Raw genomic sequence first — 20,126 nt, 5'->3', positions numbered from 1 at the left:
CGCATCCCTATGCACTTTTTGTCTTCTTAAAAGGGTTTGAAAGATTTGTGTGCCCTCAATCAGTATAATTCAGGTGTATTTAAAGTTGGAAGGGATCTTACTGATCATTTAGACCAACATACTGAGTCCAAAGTTACCATCAATGACAAGTAGGATTTGAACTCAGGTATGACATGGGGTATCCTCTAAGATGCAGCTTCCATAGCACAGGAACAGTTAGAGCCTAACAGAGTGGCTGGAGATTCCAGCACAAATACTAAGCCAATAGTCTAGATAGACAAATTATATGTGCATGGTTTTTATGCCCTGTGACCCATTCCTGATATTTGTACACCCCTCCCTCCTAGCCAGTAATTGAGCACTGAGAATACTATGCCCAGGCCACAGGCTGTAGTTAAGAGACCTATGTTCCCAGTCTAAAGAGATCTTTCACTTAAATGTGGCCACCGACAACCACTATAAATTGAGCGGCTAGTTTCTTGTTATAAAACATCTGCTAGGGCTCAAATCCAAACTGAGCAGCCCTGAAAACCAGAACGGAAAGAGGTGAAGGATTGAGAACTGAAGAAACTCTTAAAGCCAGGGAAAGACTGTTAACCACTACCTACAGAGTAGATCTTTTCTTAGTCGGTTTCATATTTCTCATTTAACTTTTATGTAATCATGCATCGGGGTCCTAATCTGAATGTCTCCTCATACTAGAACTGGACCTATGCCCACCTCCTTTGCTCTCTTAAGTATAAGGGTCCAGTACTGCTGCCACTTGCACAGAGGGCAAAGCCTGCACCAGGGTCAGTCTTCCTTATCGATGAGATCCTTCCCCTCTGTCTCCTAACAGATTCAGATTAATGATCACTCATTCCTAATTGTCAAATTTCTTTTCCTTCATCCTGTGTCTAATCACCAGTGACAGAAACCATTACGCAAATGAGCAGACGACTTTCCCCAACTGTTCCCGTTGGTAAAAACCTTGTAATTTAGAGCTCTGATTTGTAGGGGAAGCTGCATCTCCCCAAGGCGTCCTGGGCATCTGCTCCACTTTTGTGAAGAGCCACCCACCCCTCAATCCAGAGCCCCCAACAAATATTTGACTTTGCATAACTAACCAGAACTATTTTTGTATTTAGGATGGGGGAATAAATTCCCACCTCTTAACAAGTGACATTTACACTGGCCCAGAACCCCACAGCATATACTGTTTCCTTATGTGACCAGTTAGTGGTGACTCCCTGAAGAGTGTTGCATTGTGTCAGGTAAGGGAATTTACAGGGACATCCATGCCAGAGGTATTTCCTGTAGGCCATCCAAAAGGGCCTCTATCCAGATTCAAACTCTCTGGAGCCAAAATAGTCTGACAATGTCAAGAGAGCAAGGCAAAGCAAGCCAGAGTATGGGAAAAGAATGTCACTCAGATCCTAACCCGATTTCATGGTATAAAATGTCCTCTTCTGGGTCCTCAAATCCAAACTGAGCAACCCTCAAAATCAGTTTTGTTCCTCCTGTCCTGAGGCTTGTCAGAGGCTCAGCACAGGTTGCTGCTAACTCACAACTGAAAGTCTAGGAGAAAGGCTGAGTTCACCCATCACAAGCTTGGCTTTCCTTGCCCTTTTTCTCACCATAATCCCTCAAGTGTCAGATGGGAGAACAAGAAGGGACACAGACCATAGCACTCGAGTCATTTCCCAAAATTGGTTGTTATTGAAAGAACTACACTAGAGAAGGTACCGTGTCTTCCACACTCACACACACCCTGTCCCCATCACAGAGAACACCAGGGCAGGCATAGAAAGCACAGGGATTTACAAAAGTAAACACCCCCTCCCCTACATACACCAGTCCATCAGTGCATTATAAGCTGAGCTTCTGGGGACAAGAACCATTGCTCAGACACTGAAGAGTTAAACCTTTGGCAAAAAGGGAAAAAATAAAACAGGTTTCCTCCCTTACTGCTTCTAGGAAGATTTCCTGCAAAAGGGCAGCCCTGTTGCTCAAGACAATCAAGGAAAAGCCTGTTCCTGGTGGCTGTAGCTACCTTGATTCTTGAGGGGCTTTCAGAGGTTTGGAGCATCTGTATATCCAGAAGTAGGAGAGATGGCAAGGGCTCTGGTTCATCACCCTCAAGGACAGGAAGGCTCCAGTTCACCTCTTGGATCCTAGGGTCAACTGCTCCCATCATTGACCTTCCCATTGTCTCTAGGGGAGAGCAGCTAGTTGGGAGCAAGAAAGTGAGGAAGCTCAACCCAAAAGGAAGGGGCTAGGCAGGGGATTCCTGAGCCCCAGAGGTTTTACCTGATAAACCTCAAGCTTGTTGCAGCAAGGCCCAGCCAGAATTAATAGGCGAAAAACCAAATTAAAAATCATCTTGGTGGGTCAGGCAGCAACTTCCCTGCAGTAGTACCCAGTGGAAGTGGATAAAGTCAGCATGTGGAGTATTGGTTGATAGACTTCAGCCATAGTGTGGCCATCAGAACAGAGGCACACTCAGGCCAGACAGCTCCTTGTCCTGTAGCACAGCCAGGATTGGCAAAGTCAGACTGGGGAGTGTTGGGAGGCAGATCCTGGCCAAAGTATGGGAATAAGGATGTACACACACAAGCCAGGTAGCTCCTTCCTCCTTCTGGTACCCAAGATACACCCATGCTGTACCAAATCAAACTAGACTGTTGTGTACAGAAAGAGTATCTAGCCAGAATGGGGACAAGAAAGGCTGAAACACCCAGCAGTTCCAGGAGCCTGGGAGACTAGTCATCAAGTCAACAAAATCCATTCAAAGATGCCAACATGATCCAGGTAGACGTGGCTCCTTCCCCTACCCAGACCATGGCAGTGAGGCTGTAGGACATCATGCCAAGTGATGGGAGCTCCATCACAGCCTCAGGGGTCTTGGGGGAAGGACACAAAGATAGACAGACAGACAATGACACAGAGCTGGAACTCCACACTAAATGCAGGAATTGGGGGGTGGGGGGAATGGGGGAGTAGAAACAGAAGAAAGGAAGAAATCACTCAAGCTGGGAGCAGAGGAGGGTGGGTTGCTTAATTGCTCCACCTAACCTCACACTCCTGCCCTGGGAGGCAGGGGCAGGAACCCAGTCTGTTAAGTGCTGCGTGCAATACTATCATTCTGGATCTTCCAGTCCTCATCAACGAAGCAGCGTGAACCGGACGAGATGGGATGGGATGGGATGGGAGTGTTGGCAGTCACCCAGAAGGAGGCCTCAGGCTTCAGGCAGGCTAGTTGTATCGACCCTTGATCATCGTGTTCAACAAGGGGCCCACCTGTGCAGAGACAGGAAGATCCAGTCACAGAGGAACCTGCAACAATCCAACTACCTCCTCCCTTACTCTGGGACGGGGACAGAAAAAAATGTAAATAAGAGGCAGCTGCTGAAGACCTTGGCCAGAGATGGGGACAGGGTTTTTTTTAGACAAAGCTCAAGTTTCATCCTCTATTCCCTCCCTTCTCCATCGGAAGGATGGGGGTGGAGACCACCTAGCATTATAGAGGGAATGGCCAACACCCTCTGCAGTCTATTTTGCATCAACTCTTTCCCACAATGCCCTGCAGCCTCTTGCTGTGCTGAGCTGATAAACAGATGCCATGTTCTTCCCCAGGGGGACAGAAGAGCTGATCTCTGAACAGACAACTGACACACATGTGCATATTTCTGCAGGCTCTGCAAAGAACTCTGTGGATGCTGTGCAACCCTATCAGATCATATACAATTAAGACTAACGTAAACCAAAGACCCACCAAGGGTCCCAGGGGCACTGAGGATGGCAATACCCCCTTCCAGGGGGAGGAGACAAGTATTTCACAGCTACCAAACCCCTCTGTGTTCTCACAGGGACACTGAAGCACCTCCATGAGAAGTGGTTCCCAGTAATTCCCAGAACTGCCTTGGCACAGCTGTGAGCATGCGGGGAAATGCTTTAGTACTCTCTCCCCAATCTTCAAAAATCCCCTGGAGGATCCCCCAGTCAGCACATGAGCCTCATGGGGAACATTACTGCCAGAGAAGAACAGGTTCCATAGATCTGTCGGCCAAGCCTGGTACTCATTAGCAAACAAGGGTTTTCTGAAGATGCCTGTAACCTTCGTGGAGTCTCCAAAATAAGAGGAACCAAGGCTGACAATACAAATTCTACCTACCCAATGGCTAGAGCCTTAACCCAGGGCTAGCCATACCTCTTGTGGGTTCCCTAGGGCCTCTCCCAGCATCTTCTCAATGTTTCTCATTATGGCCACTTTTTGATGAGCCTTGAGAGGATATTCAATCCTCTTAGGGGTGGGTGCCCCCTGTAAAAAAAGCAGCAGTTCAGGAAGTTATCCTTATTGGTTGGTCTCCATGTTACCCTAAGTCCTTAGACATAGAATAGGCAGAACCATTGGATATTCTGGAAAATACTTCTATTTGCAAAGGTACTTATTGTAATGGAAACTTGGGCTCCTAAGAGCACAGATTAGGAGCCAGAAGGGACCTTGGAAGTAACTTGGTCCAACCATTCAATTTATACTTGAGGAAACTGAGACCCTTAAAAGGGAAGTAAGTGGCTTGCCCAGTATCACAGAGCTACTAGGCAAGCAGCCTGGATTTAGAGAACAGAAATCCTTGGACTCAAAATCAAGTGCTCTCTCCACTTAACCATGAGCTTTTTTGACCTGGGAGTCGTGCTATTTCTATTTCTTAAAGAAATGCATATACTTGTTTGAAAAGATGAAAGGAAGGAAGGGAGGATTGCTGAGGTAAGTCACTTAATCAGGCCTGAGATAGTGACTGAAACAACACTAAAACTGACAAATCCCCAAAGAACTATGAGGTGTTTTGGGAGTAAAGACACCATTCTCTTGCAGAGGGTCAAGGGTGAACTAAAAGCTCTAGGCCTAAAACTAAAACAAAACCATAGGCCAAGCTGGACACAAAGAGCTATACAGTATAGTGGGAAAAGTACTGAAACTGAAGAAAACCTGGTTCAAATCTAAGCTCTGCTACTTACCACCTGTGTGACTCTGGGCAAGTCACTTAACCTCTGGACCTCAGTTTCCTCATCTGTAAAATGAGGACATTGGATGAGATGATCTCTAAGATCCCTTCTGCCTCTAAAGCTTATGATTCTATGAATTATAAAGAGAAGCTTATGAAGTTTAGGTATCACCCGCTAGGAATTGGATACATTTTTTAAAAACCCTTATTTTCTGTCTTAGATGCTAAGGCAAATGGAGTTAAGTAATTTGCCCAGGTCACACAGCTGGGAAATGTCTGAGGTCAGATTTGAACCCAGGTTCTCTCAACTCCAGGCCTGAGACCCTATTCATTGTGCTACCTAGCTGCCCCATATGTATTTCTAATTACTTTATACTAGTACATTATTTCTGAATTTGTATCATCTTTTCCAACCTTGAAAATAAAAAATCCAGAGAACATACACCTTGCAAAATGAGATTAAAAAAAAAAAAACCATGGCCAATGTAAGAATTTGTTTTGATTATTAATATTCATGAGTTTTGTTTTCCTCTCTTCCCCACTATAGGGGCAAGGTGTGAGGGAGAAAAAGATTAACTGAAAAAAAATTTTTTTTAATGTACTCTTTAAAAAAAAAAGAGTATATGGTGGCAGGAAAAAGAAAAGAAACAGATGGTGAACTTGAGAGTGAGTTAAGAGATCTGGCTCAATCTTGTCTTAGACACTAATTGTGTGACTTTGGGTGAAGTTTTATCTTCTAAGTCTCAGTTTCCCATCATCCATAGAAAAATGGGGAAAATATTAGAATTCTTCATAGTGTTGTTTTTGAGGTTCAAATTTACTACTGTATATACATAAAGTTCTGTAAACCTTAAGTGTACTTATAAGGTACTATATAAAACAGCTGGTAATGCTATAGATAAAATAATGAACCTGGAATCACAAAGAGCTGAGTTAAAAATCCAACTCTGGACACTTACCAGACTCTGGGCAAGTCAGTTAGCCTCTGTGCCTCAGTTTCCTCAACTGTTAAAAGGGGATAATAATATCACCTACCTTTCAGGGTTGTTGGATCAAATAAGACATTTATAAAGCACTCTGCAAACCTTAAAGCAGTATATAAATGCTAACTATTATTATTATGTAAATGTTAAATATTATTATAGTAAAAGAAGCAGAAAAAGGGGGAAAGGTAAATGGGGATCAGGTAAATAAGGAATCAAGAGGACTTAGGCATTAACAAGAGCCATGAAGCTTACTACCTTGGTTAGCATTTAGTCCTCAGTAAAAGGTTTAGAAAGTCATAAGAGTAGTGAGGGCAAGATTCTATGAACCTCTTCTAAGAAAGAATGACTACCCAGGGAACTTCCCTGAGCTCTGCAAAGTCTAAAGTCAATCTAAAGGTTGGATCTTTCACCCCTTCTTCCCTTTGCCAGGGAATTTGAACTTCCCTCACTTTGAACTACTTGGCCCCCTCTGCCCATAAGGAGGTCTGAACCAAGAAGTCATCTTTTCTCTAGTGGAAACCCTTCATTCACCAGGGAAGCTAAGCCCTAGGACAAGTACACCATAGTCTGACCTCCTCCCATCACCCTTACCCCATGAGGATGATATTCACCTTGTACCAGAAGTTCACAGTGATGGTGGTTCCCCCATTCAGTAATGATTCTATGTGATGCCACCTGCAACGAAATAAACTAACATTCCAATTCTGCCATGGGTATTTTTCAGAGTGACCTAAGAACTACACAGGGTCCAGGGTGAAAAATAAAAAGTAGCTAAGGAATTGATCATCACCTAAAGCCACTGAGGTCAATGGCACTGAAACTCTTTAGACTCTTATTCAGTCTCCAAATGTCAAAGAAATAAGACCAACAGACCTTCTGGGATTTTTATTGGTAACAGTAATGAATAACAGGTTGTCTTTGTCAGAAGAGAGAACTGTCATTCAACTGCAAGGCTTGGTGAGCACACATTGGAGATTTGCTACCTTTCCTACAGGTCACATTGCGGTCTCAGCACCTCCCAAGGAATAGTGTGTTATGTGGAATTTTTGGGGTTCTTTGGGGTTCATTTGACTGTTAAATATTTAAATATATGACATAAACTTCCTGTGGATGTTTATGGGATCTGGAAACTACATTTCCCATGATTCCTCTTGTAATACAAGTAGACAGGAAGTAGAGAACAGTATAAGACTCCTGAGGTCATTGGAGAGGTCTCTTTGGTAGGAGGCAGCCAGGTGGGAGAAGGTAATGGTGGGCAATTTGAATTAGATCTTAGCAGGCGTGTGGTCTTCTTAAATTTACCAACATGGCTTTAATTAAAATATTAATACAGAATTCTATCTATATCCATCTATATCAATTTTATTCGTAACAGTTTGGCAAACCACATTGGAGAGTTAATTCTCAATTTTTCAGATAGCCTACCCAAGCCTCGCAACTCTAAGATACCTCCGGATCCTTCCAGGAGCCTCAGACCTGCTCTTGTGCTATTTTTGACCATCTGCTCAGTTCTTCTGAGCATTTTTTAAAAAGGGGAATGCCATTTTTCCACAAGCCCGTTCCTGGCTGCTAGTTTATACATTCCCCATGAACTTGGTTTCAAAGATTGCCGGCCCCGCCCACCAGATGCTCCCTGGGTCCCTAATCTTTTCCTGCCACCCAGTGCTTATCCCTACTCCTGCTAAGCCAAATGCCTGATGCTCTGCCCGAATGCCAGTTTCCTGCCTTGCTGCTGCTGCTGTTTCTGCCACTGATCCTGAACCCTAGCTGCCACTTCTGGAGCTGCTTCTGCTGCCGCCTTTGAGACTTGGGAAGTAAACCCTGCCTTCTCTCTCATTGCCCACATCCTGGTAGACATTATTAACCTGAAGGGAGCTTCTACTCCACTACTGCCCTCCACGTTGTTTTTTTTTGTTGTTTGTTTGTTTTCCCCCTAAAACCTGACCTAGCCCCCCCCCCACAAGCCCTCCACGTGGGATCTCCAACCCTCGGCTTTTCTAGCCCCCACCCCAGTTGGCTTCCACATGGGCCCTAGCTTTTACTCTTCAAACAGAAAGTAGAATGGCAAATGTGGGCTGCATGGCCTATTTCAAATTATTCCTTGCGATTATCTTGCCTGAAACTCAGGGGAGAAATTCACCCCCCACACTAGGTCTACCCAAGACTTTGAACTATTATATAACCCTTATGGAGTCATCCACACTGTGCTCAAGCGCAGAGCTCAGTTAGAAGGAACTTGAATTGGACCAGAGGTGGATTTTAAAACCTCAGAACTGAATGGGTTTTGTTTCTGTTTAAAAAGTCTCTGTATCTTATTGTATTTTGCTGATTAGTTTTGTGAATTAATTTTGTTGTTTTGTTGATTTTTCTGTTGCACTGAATCATTTTAACCTAATGAAGTTTTGGCTGCTAGATTAATTCTGTTTATGATTTTATTGTAACTCCCAAATAGTGAACAAATCTATTAGAATTGGTAAAAAAAAAAAAGGTTTTTTGACTACATAACTTGTAATCTGTTCCTCATATTGTATTTCTTGATTTCTTTAAGGTTTCATTTTTTTAAGTTTAACTGTATTAATCCAATTCTGTTATCTGTACCATTTATGAACATCTTAAACATTTTTAAGTTGTAAAAAAGCCCATAAGCCTTATGTATACTGAATTTGTCATCTCAACTATAGGATCACATGTCTTAACATTTTTATTCTATCTTGACAATTGTGTACAACCTTGGAGATTTTAATGCCTTGAGAATTTAAACTATAATTTTATAAGTGGTCTTTAGAATTGACTTTAGATGCCTAGTACCCTTCTGTATAAATAAGGTTTTATATATTTATTATAAAGAATGTTGTCTTAAAGGGGTAGAAGAAACATGAGTTTCCTACCCTTTTTTTTTTTTTACACAGGAAGCCGGAGAGCTCCTGTATACTTGATGTTTAGTCTCTATATTTTTACTTGCTTTCCCATCAGAAAGATCTAGAATTCCTGAGGATAATTTAGACCCAGAAGGTTTTTTAAATCAGGTTTTTTTTAGGCTCTGCCCCACGATTGCTATGGAGGCAGTAATAGTTTGTTAAGAAAATATTTTAACCAAGGTTGAATGATTTACTATACCTGATGAATTTGTAACAAGTATACATTTTTTTTTTAAACATCATAGCAAGTGATTATAATATGGGTTTGGTTGCTATTGTCTTTAAATGTGTTATTGGAAATTATGGTACTTTATTTGAATGTGCATTATAAATCTGCTATTTTGCAAAAACCATTTACACTCACAGTTCATACAAAAGCTTAACAGGAAATGGATCTCATTTTGGGGTGAAAAACCTTTCACTAATTCTAAGCTATATATTTTTTGATTTTTAAAACATTCTTTTATTTTTCTTCCTTGCATGTACAATGTAATATGTGTTCTTTTCACTCATTTTTATGCTTGAGAGCATTGTATTTTTTCCCCCTGGATTTTAAATTTTCTTATTGCTTTTCCTTTTAATTTTTTTAATAAAGCAATTGATTTTTTTTTTCATTTTTCTCATTTTTGTACTTAAAAGTACATATAATCAATGTTAATCCTTTTTTGATTTTACAGTGATATAAGCTTAATATAAATATATATTTGCTATAATATTAATGCACACCTGGAAAGCCTTAGACTATGGTAACCTGCCAATTTTTGATAAATATTATGGGACTGTGATTAATGTCTCTCTATCTGATTCCAGGAAAAGTGCTAAAAAGAGCCACAAGGTCATGGTGTAAGAAGGAAATTTAGGTATTTATAGATATATATTAAAATATGTGGCCGCCAGGAATCAACAATTCAGGTTGATTCCGTAATTAAATCAGACCCAAGTCAGCATCGGGTTGAGGAGTTTATTTACAATCTGGTAGGTAAAAAGTAGGAATAAAGAGAAAGGGAGAGGCTAGTCCAGGCCAAAGGCTAAATAAATGAAGCTGCAAGCCGCAAGGCCTAACAGCCAGATAGGCAGAGTTTAGAAATGGCCCAGTTAGGCCAAGGAAGTCAGCCTAACTTACCCGCGTGACAATACAGAGTGTAAGCGTTCTGTGGTCTCAGGAGATGCTTCTGTTCCCAGTTCGAGACGGCAACCCCTCCACAGGAAGTGAGTAACATACTTAAAGAGATAGTGTCTTTCATCACTTCCTGTGGTCCACCTCTAATTCAAATGGACAAATGGCAGTTTCTACATTGATTTGGACTGCCCAAAGAGCAGTCCCTTATTCTCGATTTGTTACTTATTGTCACGTGTGGGTAACTCGTCTCCCCTCCCCACTAAGGGAGGTTAGGGTGACATCATTAGCACGCCTAGGTTGAATAGATTTTTGACTATTAATGGGCTCGAGCTAATTCCATTTACACAATGGAGACCAACTGAGAATCTGCAAAGTGCCAAGGAGCAAAAGGTCATGCAGCCCATGGATTGAGGAAGTTCTATGCCAATACTGAAGGGTCTGAAATTAGTGTTTGAGGTTTGGGGTTGCAATTTCTAACATTTTAGAGGCCAGACTTCCCTTAAGCTTCTTTTCCTAGTAAGCACCTAAGACTGGCTATCACTATAGCTCATCCCTGAGAAGGTGCACACAAATCAGACCAGGGAAAGACATTTCTCTTGCACATATATTTAGTCCAGTTATTTCTCATATATATATAGAATGGCAACTTTCTGTAGTCCTAGCTCCTGAATGGGTAATTGCAAACTGCTTAAACTTTAATTGGGCCTTGATTCAAGGACCTGTTATAAGTTTATTTTTTTTCCTTACTTTTTTTTTGCACATAAGACTTTGACATTTTACATTTCATTCACAAGTTAATTTTTTCTCTTATTTGGATTTTATTATTTTTTATTTCTTTTGCCAATTGATTTCATACAACCTCGTGACTCAGGCATGTATCCTTAGTTGACCTGGAGTACCCTCTTCAGGGGAGAATGTGTTATTTGGAATTTTCCTCAGGGGGGGTGTGTAAGTTTTATAATCATGTCTGTATTATAATCTATAATGAAAAATTTTAACTCTTTTAAGAGTAATTTCAGGGAGGGAATGTATAATTCTCAGAAGGAAATGTATGTTTTATAATCTATAATTTAAAGTTTAAATTCTTTTGAGAGTAATTTCAGGATAAATTTGCCATTTCCCCAGAATCCAGACAATGAACCTGTTTGGAGAAGGCACCATGAAGATCCCTAACGAGCCTTCACTGGATCATGAAGATCTTTGAACTTTTGGGTGCAGTTGATTTAACTATGGGGAGTTGAATGCATTTGTTTTGAATGTACATTCTTATGCCAATAGGAGACTGCCCCAATTGGCTTTTTGTCAATGAGGCTAATTTTTATCCTCTTTTCTTTTATCCCCAAATTCCTGTAATTTAAAAGTTGACTATGTTTACAAGATCCATCAAGAAAGACCAGTCTTTTCGCTGGATCTCAGGGGGGTAATGTGTTATTTGGAATTTTGGGGGTTCTTTTGAGGGTTATTTGGGGTTCATTTGAGTTTTAAATATTTAAATATATGACAAACTTCCTGTGGATGTTTACGGGATCTGGAAACTACATTTCCCATGATTCCTCTTGTAATACAGGTAGACAGGAAGTAGAGAACAGTATAAGACTCCTGAGGTCATTGGGGAAGGTCTCTTTGGTACAAGGAAGCCTGGTGGAAGAAGGTAATGGTGGGCAATTTGAATTAGATCTTAGCAGGCGCGTGGTCTTCTTAAATTTACCAACATGGCTTTAATTAAAATATTAATACTATCTATATCCATCTATATCAATTTTATTTGTAACCACAGACAGTTCTCACCAGAGAATTGTGTTATTGGAATTTGGGGTTCTTTGGGGTTCATTGAGTCTTAATATTCAGGTCCATGATATAAACTTCCTGTGGATGCTTAGGGGGCTTGAGGACTACATTTCCCTCCCATAATTCCTCTTACACAGGAAGTGTGATTACGTAGACAGAGGTATAAGACTCCTGATGTGATTGAGAGATACTCTCTTGCCTACGAAGCAGCCAGGTGGGCAGAAGGTAATGGTGGGTGATTTGAATTAGATCTTAGCAGGCACGTGGCCTTCTTAATTACCAATATGCCTTTAAATAAACTATTAATACTTTTTAATATATCCATCTATATCGATATTATTCGTAACAGAATATAAGGGACATCACACCAAGTTACAATATGAGCCCACTGTTCCCACCACCCATCTCCTATCCCTTCTTACCAATACATAGGGATGTAAAGAACATCACCAGGGCCAACCACTGTCTCATAGCCAACCACATTCTGGAAATTGGGAAACCTCTCGTAGTCAGGATTGTCAAAATCCACCTGGCAGATCCAGTGAGAGAAGAAATTTATCAGCGAACGAGTATTTACTGATATCTACTTAGATAGTACCTGTATTAGTAGAAGAAATTTTCTCAACTATGAGTTTTCCATACCATTGAAAGCCTGGGTCTGATCACTTTCCCTGTGCTAAGTGTTAGGGATTAAAAGGAGAAGGCAGTATAGTACTAGGAAATTTGTAACTTACTTGGGAGGCAAAACTAAATACACGAAACAATCAGAGAATAATATAAGACAGGACATATCAAACTGTGAAGGATCCTAAGACCAGTTATTCTGAGAAATGGCTGAAGTGCCCAGAGTTTGGAAGTTTATCATAAAAGTTTTGATTGCTGAGAATTTTAGGATATGCTCTGTCAAAGTACAAACAAAGATATTCTGGTGGGATGAGAATCTTGCATGTCAGAAGCCTTTTTCTGTAGAAAGCCAATTGACTCCTCTCTAGCTGCCCATGGTCAGTTTGCCCCACCCCAACTTCCACCTAAGACTTCATATGATAAATACAAGTCACTCTGTTCTATACCTGACAAGCTTCAATAACTTAACAGAACAATCTCAAACATGGGAAGATCTGGCTCTGAGCCTAAACTTTTTATGAGACCGTAAATATAAGCCCCAGCACACCAGAGCAATCCAAGACAACATGAGCTCCAGTAAAAAAGGATAATGAAATAGAGGTGGACCTATAGAGGGCATCATTACCCAAAAGCAACAAAGACAAAATACAGAGGTCTTGGGAATTGGTTATAAGTGAGAACAACCACAGAATAATTTCATATGCTAAAATATAATTCTGACTCATCTAAAAGGTTAGCTACTTTTACTTAAAAGATTCAATACAGGCGCAGCTAGGTGGCTCAATGGACTGAGTACCAAGTCCAGAGTCAGGAGGACCTGGATTCAAATCTGGCCTCAATACTTCATGGCTGTGTGACCATAGGCAAGTCACTTACCCCCCCAACTGCCTAACCCTTGCTCCTCTTCTTCCTTGGAACCAATAGTTATCTTGATTCTAAGACAGAAGGTAAGATTTTTTTTAATTAAAAAAAATCAATATGAGTCCACTCCCCCAATGACAAAGAAATATCATGAATAAGCCTGGATTGCCGTCCCCCATACCCTGTTAACTCACCTGACTTTGTCTATCACAGGGATGGTGCACAGGATACGGATAGAGGCACTCAAATTGATCTGGAGGAAACAGGATGCATCGCTTATAGCCCTTAATCTGAGCAAAGAAGTTTTGTTGTTCATCATAGTGAGCAGGTGTCACATTTCCTGTAAGAGTGAAGATATTCTGTCATCCACAGCAGAGTACATACTGAACAGGCTAGAGCAGAGGTTTGACAAATGATGGCTGAAAGTTCAGATCTGTCCTGCCACCTGTTTTTGTACATCCCCATAAGCTAAGAATGGTTTCTACATTTTTAAATATAATCAAACTTTATTTTAAAATGTAAAAATCATTCTGAGCCTAGTTAGTAGAAAAACAGGCATCAAAACTAGCTAGCCATAGTTTGCTGAAACCTCAGTTAACATACAGAATCTAGGAGAGGCTGCATGAAAATACCAAAGGACCAAATTTCTCTGATGTTTGGAAACCCTCAGACTGACCACTCACCCATGGTCCCAAAATCATCAAAATGCAAAGTCATACAAAAACACATATATACAAATGAGCTAATTCTAAGCATGTACAATCACAAGTTCCAGCAAAATATCTAAGTGATGAATACTTAATGGACAAGAAGTTTGTTAAACATCAAGAGCTAAAAAATTTGCAAATCATAAAATTAATAGATTGTGTTATCTCTTTAAGAGCAAAGTAATATATCAAAATGGTATTTATAATTTTGGCAACAATGATAACTTATACTCTAATTTCTTTTTCAGCTTCCAAGGCTAATATCCTTTGCACAGGCAAAAAGTCCACCTGAAGAATTTTAAATAAACCCATAAAGAAACACTTAAAACCAAAGAGCAAAACAGACATAACATTCTTGAATGAAGCTGGCCAGGCAGTCTGAACTGCATGATCTGGCATCTGCACCATGAAGTTCTCCTGAATAGCTTTTAAGCTTCTCACAGCACATGTCCAATCCCATCCTAATCTTCTCCTCTCTGACCCAGGCCAATTGCTATAACGTCTTCCAGAATCTACAGAATACTAAAGGATATTTAGTACACATTCCTGAGTGATAGAAGTAAAATAATCTCTGCAGCCCAGAACTATTTCCTCAATGGTAATGGTTCATGTTTACCCTTGAAACTGAAAGTGATCTGCTCCTCCACTGCCCACTATTGGCAGACATCCAGAAAAACAACAGTCTATGGTAACTCAAATATGAACTTGTTAGGTCAGCAAAGAGCTGGGGTGTGTGTGTGTGTGTCAGCTTGAAAAAAAAAACTGTTTCAACCAGAACTGACCTGTGCCATTAAATCCAATCATAAGGAAGCAGAACCTACAGAGGAATGGTCTTCTGAGCTCAAATATAAAAGATCTAAATACTCACTGAATGACTAAAAAGATGCTATCACCTGCTAGAAAACAAACATCTTGTTCCAGATTAGCAATCTTCTCAACGTGATAAAAGCTGCTAAAGATTGATAATGCTTCAGAGAAACCCCTAAAATTTAGGTTGGTATGGCCTACAATCAGCTAGGGAGATCACTCTAGCACTGGATCACTGAACACACAACCATTTCTCCTAGATGCTTGCTTAGTCTCTTACCTTCCATGCCAATGAGCAGCAGATTGGAGGTCAGTTGCCCCCAGCCACGCTTTCCCTGCTGTTTATTAATCCAGTTCCAGTTAAAACCCAAGAAGTCCATGACAATCTTCCTGCCTACTGTGTCATTGAGAGTCTGCTGCAGATACAACCTATATTCCCCAAGAAGAAAGTCTCATTAGCATACATACTCAGCCACAGCCTCCCCACATCCTGAAATACAAACCCATAACCCAGAGCTGGCACGATCCCCACAGGGAACAGCTGCAAATAGCCAATACTAATCTGGGAAATCTAAATCCCTTCCTTTATGTTTCAGGGCTCTAACATCAAACCTATACTTCTCAGAAAGTCATGAGACTGAAGAATTCCCAGTATGTTCTTCAAAGCCTCCAGCTTATAACAATTTTCTAAAATAAAGCATATGGCTTATGTGAAGATTGTCCCCACCCCTAAATAGTCAGGTGTCACTCACAGGATATGGCAGCTCAGATGAACTTGGCCAAATCACATGGCAGTAACATTCTAGGGGGAGCCTAGAGGATTAAAGTATTGGTAATATATGAACTATCTCAAAAGTAAAGAAAATCAAACAACCAAAACTCATGGAATATGCTTTGTAAACAACCTGTTTACAAAGTGCATTTCAGCTAAGACTTATCATCAAAAGAATCAGAATTAGGTAAAGCAACACAGTGGTGGGAAGACCAGAGAAAGGATGAGGGTTGGAGGTGAAGTGACCAAACAATGATGATCTAATCAAACATCCATGTGCAAAAGTACTCAAAGAAAAGATCAACCCTAGGTTACAAATGCTTTATCTAGGACCTAACAGAAGCTGCTTTAGAAAGAGAAGTGAACTGTGCGAGCCAAGAGCAATGAACAGGTGAGATATAAGATGCAGGGTCAAATTCCCACACATGTGCATGTACATGACCTATATGAATATGACTATTCAGGGAATGTACAATAATGTACTGAATGACTGAATCACTGAACCAATTTGGCTGTCCAAAAAGCTGCATCTACAATTCACTCTTCCCTAACCAAAACATTGTTTCTAGAGACAAGTATCTTGAATCTCAAACAAAAAGCAACCACCTACCTACTCATCAGTCACTTCATAGATCACAAGTTAACTGGATTGGCCTTGGCTGTTAAGACCATCAGAAAACATAAAAAGCTAAAGTCATCAGACTACTAAGGATTATGTCAAGGAGAGTTCTAAAATTGCAATTCCCGTACTATATAGGCCTTTGACAGGGTATCAGAAAGAATAAGAGATGAAATCTATCTTTTTACCCCAATTCTAGCCCTTATCCCTCACTTCAGTACAACTCCTACTCAGCTTACCTCTCTTCACTGCCCCGCTGTTGTATGTCCTGTAGCTTCTCTACAAATTCATGGAATTTCATCTCTTCCCTGTTGGACCTTGGTTTAAAAGTTTGGAAGTTAGCCATCTTTTTCTCATCATAGTACAGGAATTTGTGGGTACTGGCACTATACACTGAGAAATCTCCATTGCCAATATTTTCTTGTAGATAATCGAGGTCCCATTTCAGGGCAGGATACACTAAGTTTGTGTCAGTCAATACCACAGGCTCCTGAGGAAAGAGCACCAGGCAAAAAAAAAAGTTGGAGAACAGTCCCTCAAAGTTCTACTCCTGCAAGGCACAGCCCTGCCTTCACTATTCTTTCCAGGGCCCCCAAGAATCCATTCTATTGGCATTCTCATGTCATAATGCCTCAACCCCAGAACCTTATTCTCATTCCTTCCTAGTGTTTCCCACTCTTAAGCAGTCTCCTTTACCAAACTCCACTCAACCTACTCCAAAACTTTCTTCAGAACCTCCCAATCTTCCCTTCAGAACACTCTTGCCATTTTACACCCAATGAAAACATCCCCCACCCAATCCTCATTAACTCCAAACCTTAATGAACTCAGAAAAACCATCTCTTCCAAATCCGAGGTTCGGATCAGACCCATTCCACTGTCAGTAAGCTTGGATATCCCAGACTTTCCTCAGATGCACCCTTACCTCTTTCTCAAAGTTCTGACCTCTTCTTCCCCTTCCCCTCTCCTCCGTCTTCCCTCAGTTCGAGGATTTCCCTACGTTATCTTCCCCCGATCCTTCCCCCTCTAAGCTCCTCTCAGAGACCCCAGCAGGGCCCGTTGAGCCTCCCTGCCTCTGCCTCCCTCTCCCACTGCCTCTGCTTCCCTCTCCCATTGCCTCCACCTCACTCTCGATGAGCTCCTCGGCCCGAGGATCACTCTGGCTCAGACGCGGGATGGGCTGGGTCCGAAAGCTATAGCTACGGAGCTGGGACTCATTCCAAGCCACGCTCGGAGCCTCGGCCTCTTCTCGAGGGCCCCCAGAGCCAGAGGCCGAAGAGGCCGCCGCCGTAGCCGCAGCAGCCGCCATCTCCACCGCCAAGCCTGGTTCCACCGGAAGCGGAAGCACCTCTCCACACACCCCCCACACTCCCCGCCTCTTCCGGAAAAAACTACAAACGATACCATAGCGATGGCTAGAAAAGCCAGAAAAATGAGGCTGGGAAGCTGAGTACACAGCGCCCCCTAGGTTGGGGGAGTGGGGTCGTTGCTAGAAGGGTTTCAGGGATCATTTAAGCCCAACCCCTCAAAGCTTCACACGTAGGGCATGTGCGTGTAGGCAAGCAGTGAGAAAAGCCTCCATTTCCCACAATACCATCGTCCCAAGGTACAGGCACTGATTGGAGGAGAAAGAGCAGGGACCGCTGGGAGGAGAAATAGCGGCCTTGACTTTGTTGGTCCTTTAAAAATTAAAGAATCCGGGGTTTTAGAGGCTCGAGTTGAGACGAATGGGTATAAGGCCCCTTACGGGAACCTTAGTTTGGAGGGAGGCGAGACTCCAAAGGGAGAACCTTGAGACTGCGGCGTTACGTCTAGCTATTGCTCCAATATATAAACCCGTATAGGAGACAGAGTTAAACCACAGTTTATTCCTACATTCAGGGTGCACATACGTACAGTCACACTCCTCACCGGCAGCCCCTGGAAACATGCGTCCAGTGATTCGGCAGAGGGCAAATCCGAGTTCTTCCCCTCCAAAGCTAGTGGAGGCTGGAAAGAGAGATGAGCTGCCAAGAGCTGGGAGCAGGCATTTAGCATAACAAAAGAAGATGCTATATTGTTACCTAGGAGAGTCGAGCCCATCCGAGGTTTTCTTGATAGATATTGGAGTGATTTGCCATTTCCTTCTCTAGTTCAGTAAGCTGCATTTGAACTCAGGTCCTGACTCCAGGCCTGGCCCAGCACTCCACGCACTGCATCATCTACCTGCCCATTTACATTAGCCCAAAGAAAACGGAACCCTTATTTGTCAGTCAATAAGTACTTGCTAAGTGGTATTGACATGGGCCTAGTACAGAGATGGCATGGGAGCTGTATTAGACAGGGAAATTCCCTTCCCCCTTTCTGTCTTTGTGACTCCCAAGCCAAAGATCCTTGGATCATTCTTTAGGTTGAGATAGACAATGAGATACACCTCCAGACCACACCTCGATAGCAAAAGCCCTGAGGATCTGGGGTAGACCCCTCACCCCACCAAATGCCTGAATGCTAAGTCAGGTCCACACCATGACATCAACCTCACATGCTCACTGTTGTAAAGAATATAAAAACCCCTGAACTGAGGCTTTCAGGGAGCTACTCCTATAGTTGCTTCACTCATGCTGCCCTGCCCTGTCTTGGAGAGCAACTCCTCTCATGCTGTCTTGCTGGCCACTAATCCTATCTTACTAATAAATCCTTCTCTTTACTTTTAAGCTAAGTTTCAGAGTCCTCTCATTCATGAGGCAGGTATCCTTCCCTAACCCAGGGGTTCACCATCTGTACCCCCATAACAGTACTATCAGGTAAGATAAAAAGGTGAATACTTCGATTGAGTTCCTCTTTTGTATAGTACTTAGGAGGAAGGGAGATATTGAAGGAGAGACATTCTATTTCCCTGCAGTACATGCTGAGACATTAACTAGCCAAAAGTCAAATATTGAACAAAATGGAGTTATCTGTGTCATTTCTCAACAGTCTGCTTTTAGCTCTTAAGCCTTATTTCAACAATGGGAGCTATTTTCAACAAAGTTCCCAATTTGACTAAGATTTACCAAGTCATTTTTAAGTATTCTTTAAGCACCTACTATGTGCCAGGCAATATGCTATGCATTGGGGATAAAAAGAAAAGCAAAAACAGTCTTAGACGGGGACAACATGTAAACAGCAGTGTACATACAAGATATATGCAGAATAAACTGGAGATAGTCTCAGAGGGAAGGCACTAGCATTAAAGTGGTACCAGGAAAGGATTCTGACAGAAAATGAAATTTTAACTGATTCCTAAAGACACTCTGAAGGTAGAAATGAAGGAGACCATTCCAGATATTGGGAATGACCAATGAAAATGCACAGATGATAAAGTGTCTTGTGTGAGGAACAACTAGTAGGCCAGTGAACCTTGGATCCCAGAGGACAAAGAGGGTGGAAGTAAGGTGTAAGGATCTGGGAAGGCAGGAAGGGGCTTTGAAGGGCTTTGAATGTGAGAGGATTTGTATTTGATCCTGGAGGTGATGAGGAGTTTTGTTGGGGTCTGACATGGTCAGACCTAATTTTAAAAAGATCGATTTGACAGATGAGTGGAGAATAGTCTGGAGTAGGGAATCTTTATTCGAACATGCAGTAGTTCTGGTATGAGGTAATAAGGATCTGTAGCAAAGTGGAAGAGAATGTAGAATCAAATAGGTAGGTCTTGGCAACTGATTGGATCCGGGGGATAAGAGTAAAGGGTCAAGGATGATACCAGCATTGTGATGCTGGGTAGCTGGGAAGATGTTGGTATCCTTGAAAGTAAATAGGGACATTTAGAAAAGGGGTGGGTCTGAGCCAAAAGAATTCAGTTTTGCTCATATTGAATTCAGGATGTCTAATAGGCAGCTGGGGATGCAAAACTAGAGATCTGAAGAGAGGTTAGGGCTAGATTTGAGAATATCTGAGAATCATCTGAATAGAGATGATAAT

The 20,126-nt window shown here is 41.8% G+C and overlaps 1 protein-coding gene across 1 annotated transcript; it reads right to left on the bottom strand.

The window, feature by feature from the left end:
* Positions 1 to 1,675: 1,675 nt before the first annotated feature.
* HIF1AN (hypoxia inducible factor 1 subunit alpha inhibitor) lies at positions 1,676 to 17,496 on the bottom strand. The gene is made up of 8 exons (XM_044662526.1): positions 17,311 to 17,496; positions 16,427 to 16,677; positions 15,077 to 15,225; positions 13,477 to 13,622; positions 12,220 to 12,326; positions 6,583 to 6,646; positions 4,190 to 4,300; positions 1,676 to 3,279 (listed from the first exon to the last, which is right to left on the bottom strand). Exons 1-8 carry the CDS (start codon positions 17,494 to 17,496, stop codon positions 3,235 to 3,237), a joined length of 1,059 nt encoding a protein of 352 aa, XP_044518461.1. The 3' UTR covers positions 1,676 to 3,234.
* Between the last annotated feature and the right edge of the window lie 2,630 nt (positions 17,497 to 20,126).

This window comes from Gracilinanus agilis, chromosome 2 (genome assembly GCF_016433145.1).
Source record: "Gracilinanus agilis isolate LMUSP501 chromosome 2, AgileGrace, whole genome shotgun sequence".
NCBI lineage: Eukaryota > Metazoa > Chordata > Mammalia > Didelphimorphia > Didelphidae > Gracilinanus > Gracilinanus agilis.
The sequence above is the reverse complement of the archived record's forward strand: the minus strand, read 5'-3'. Positions and strand labels throughout refer to the sequence as shown.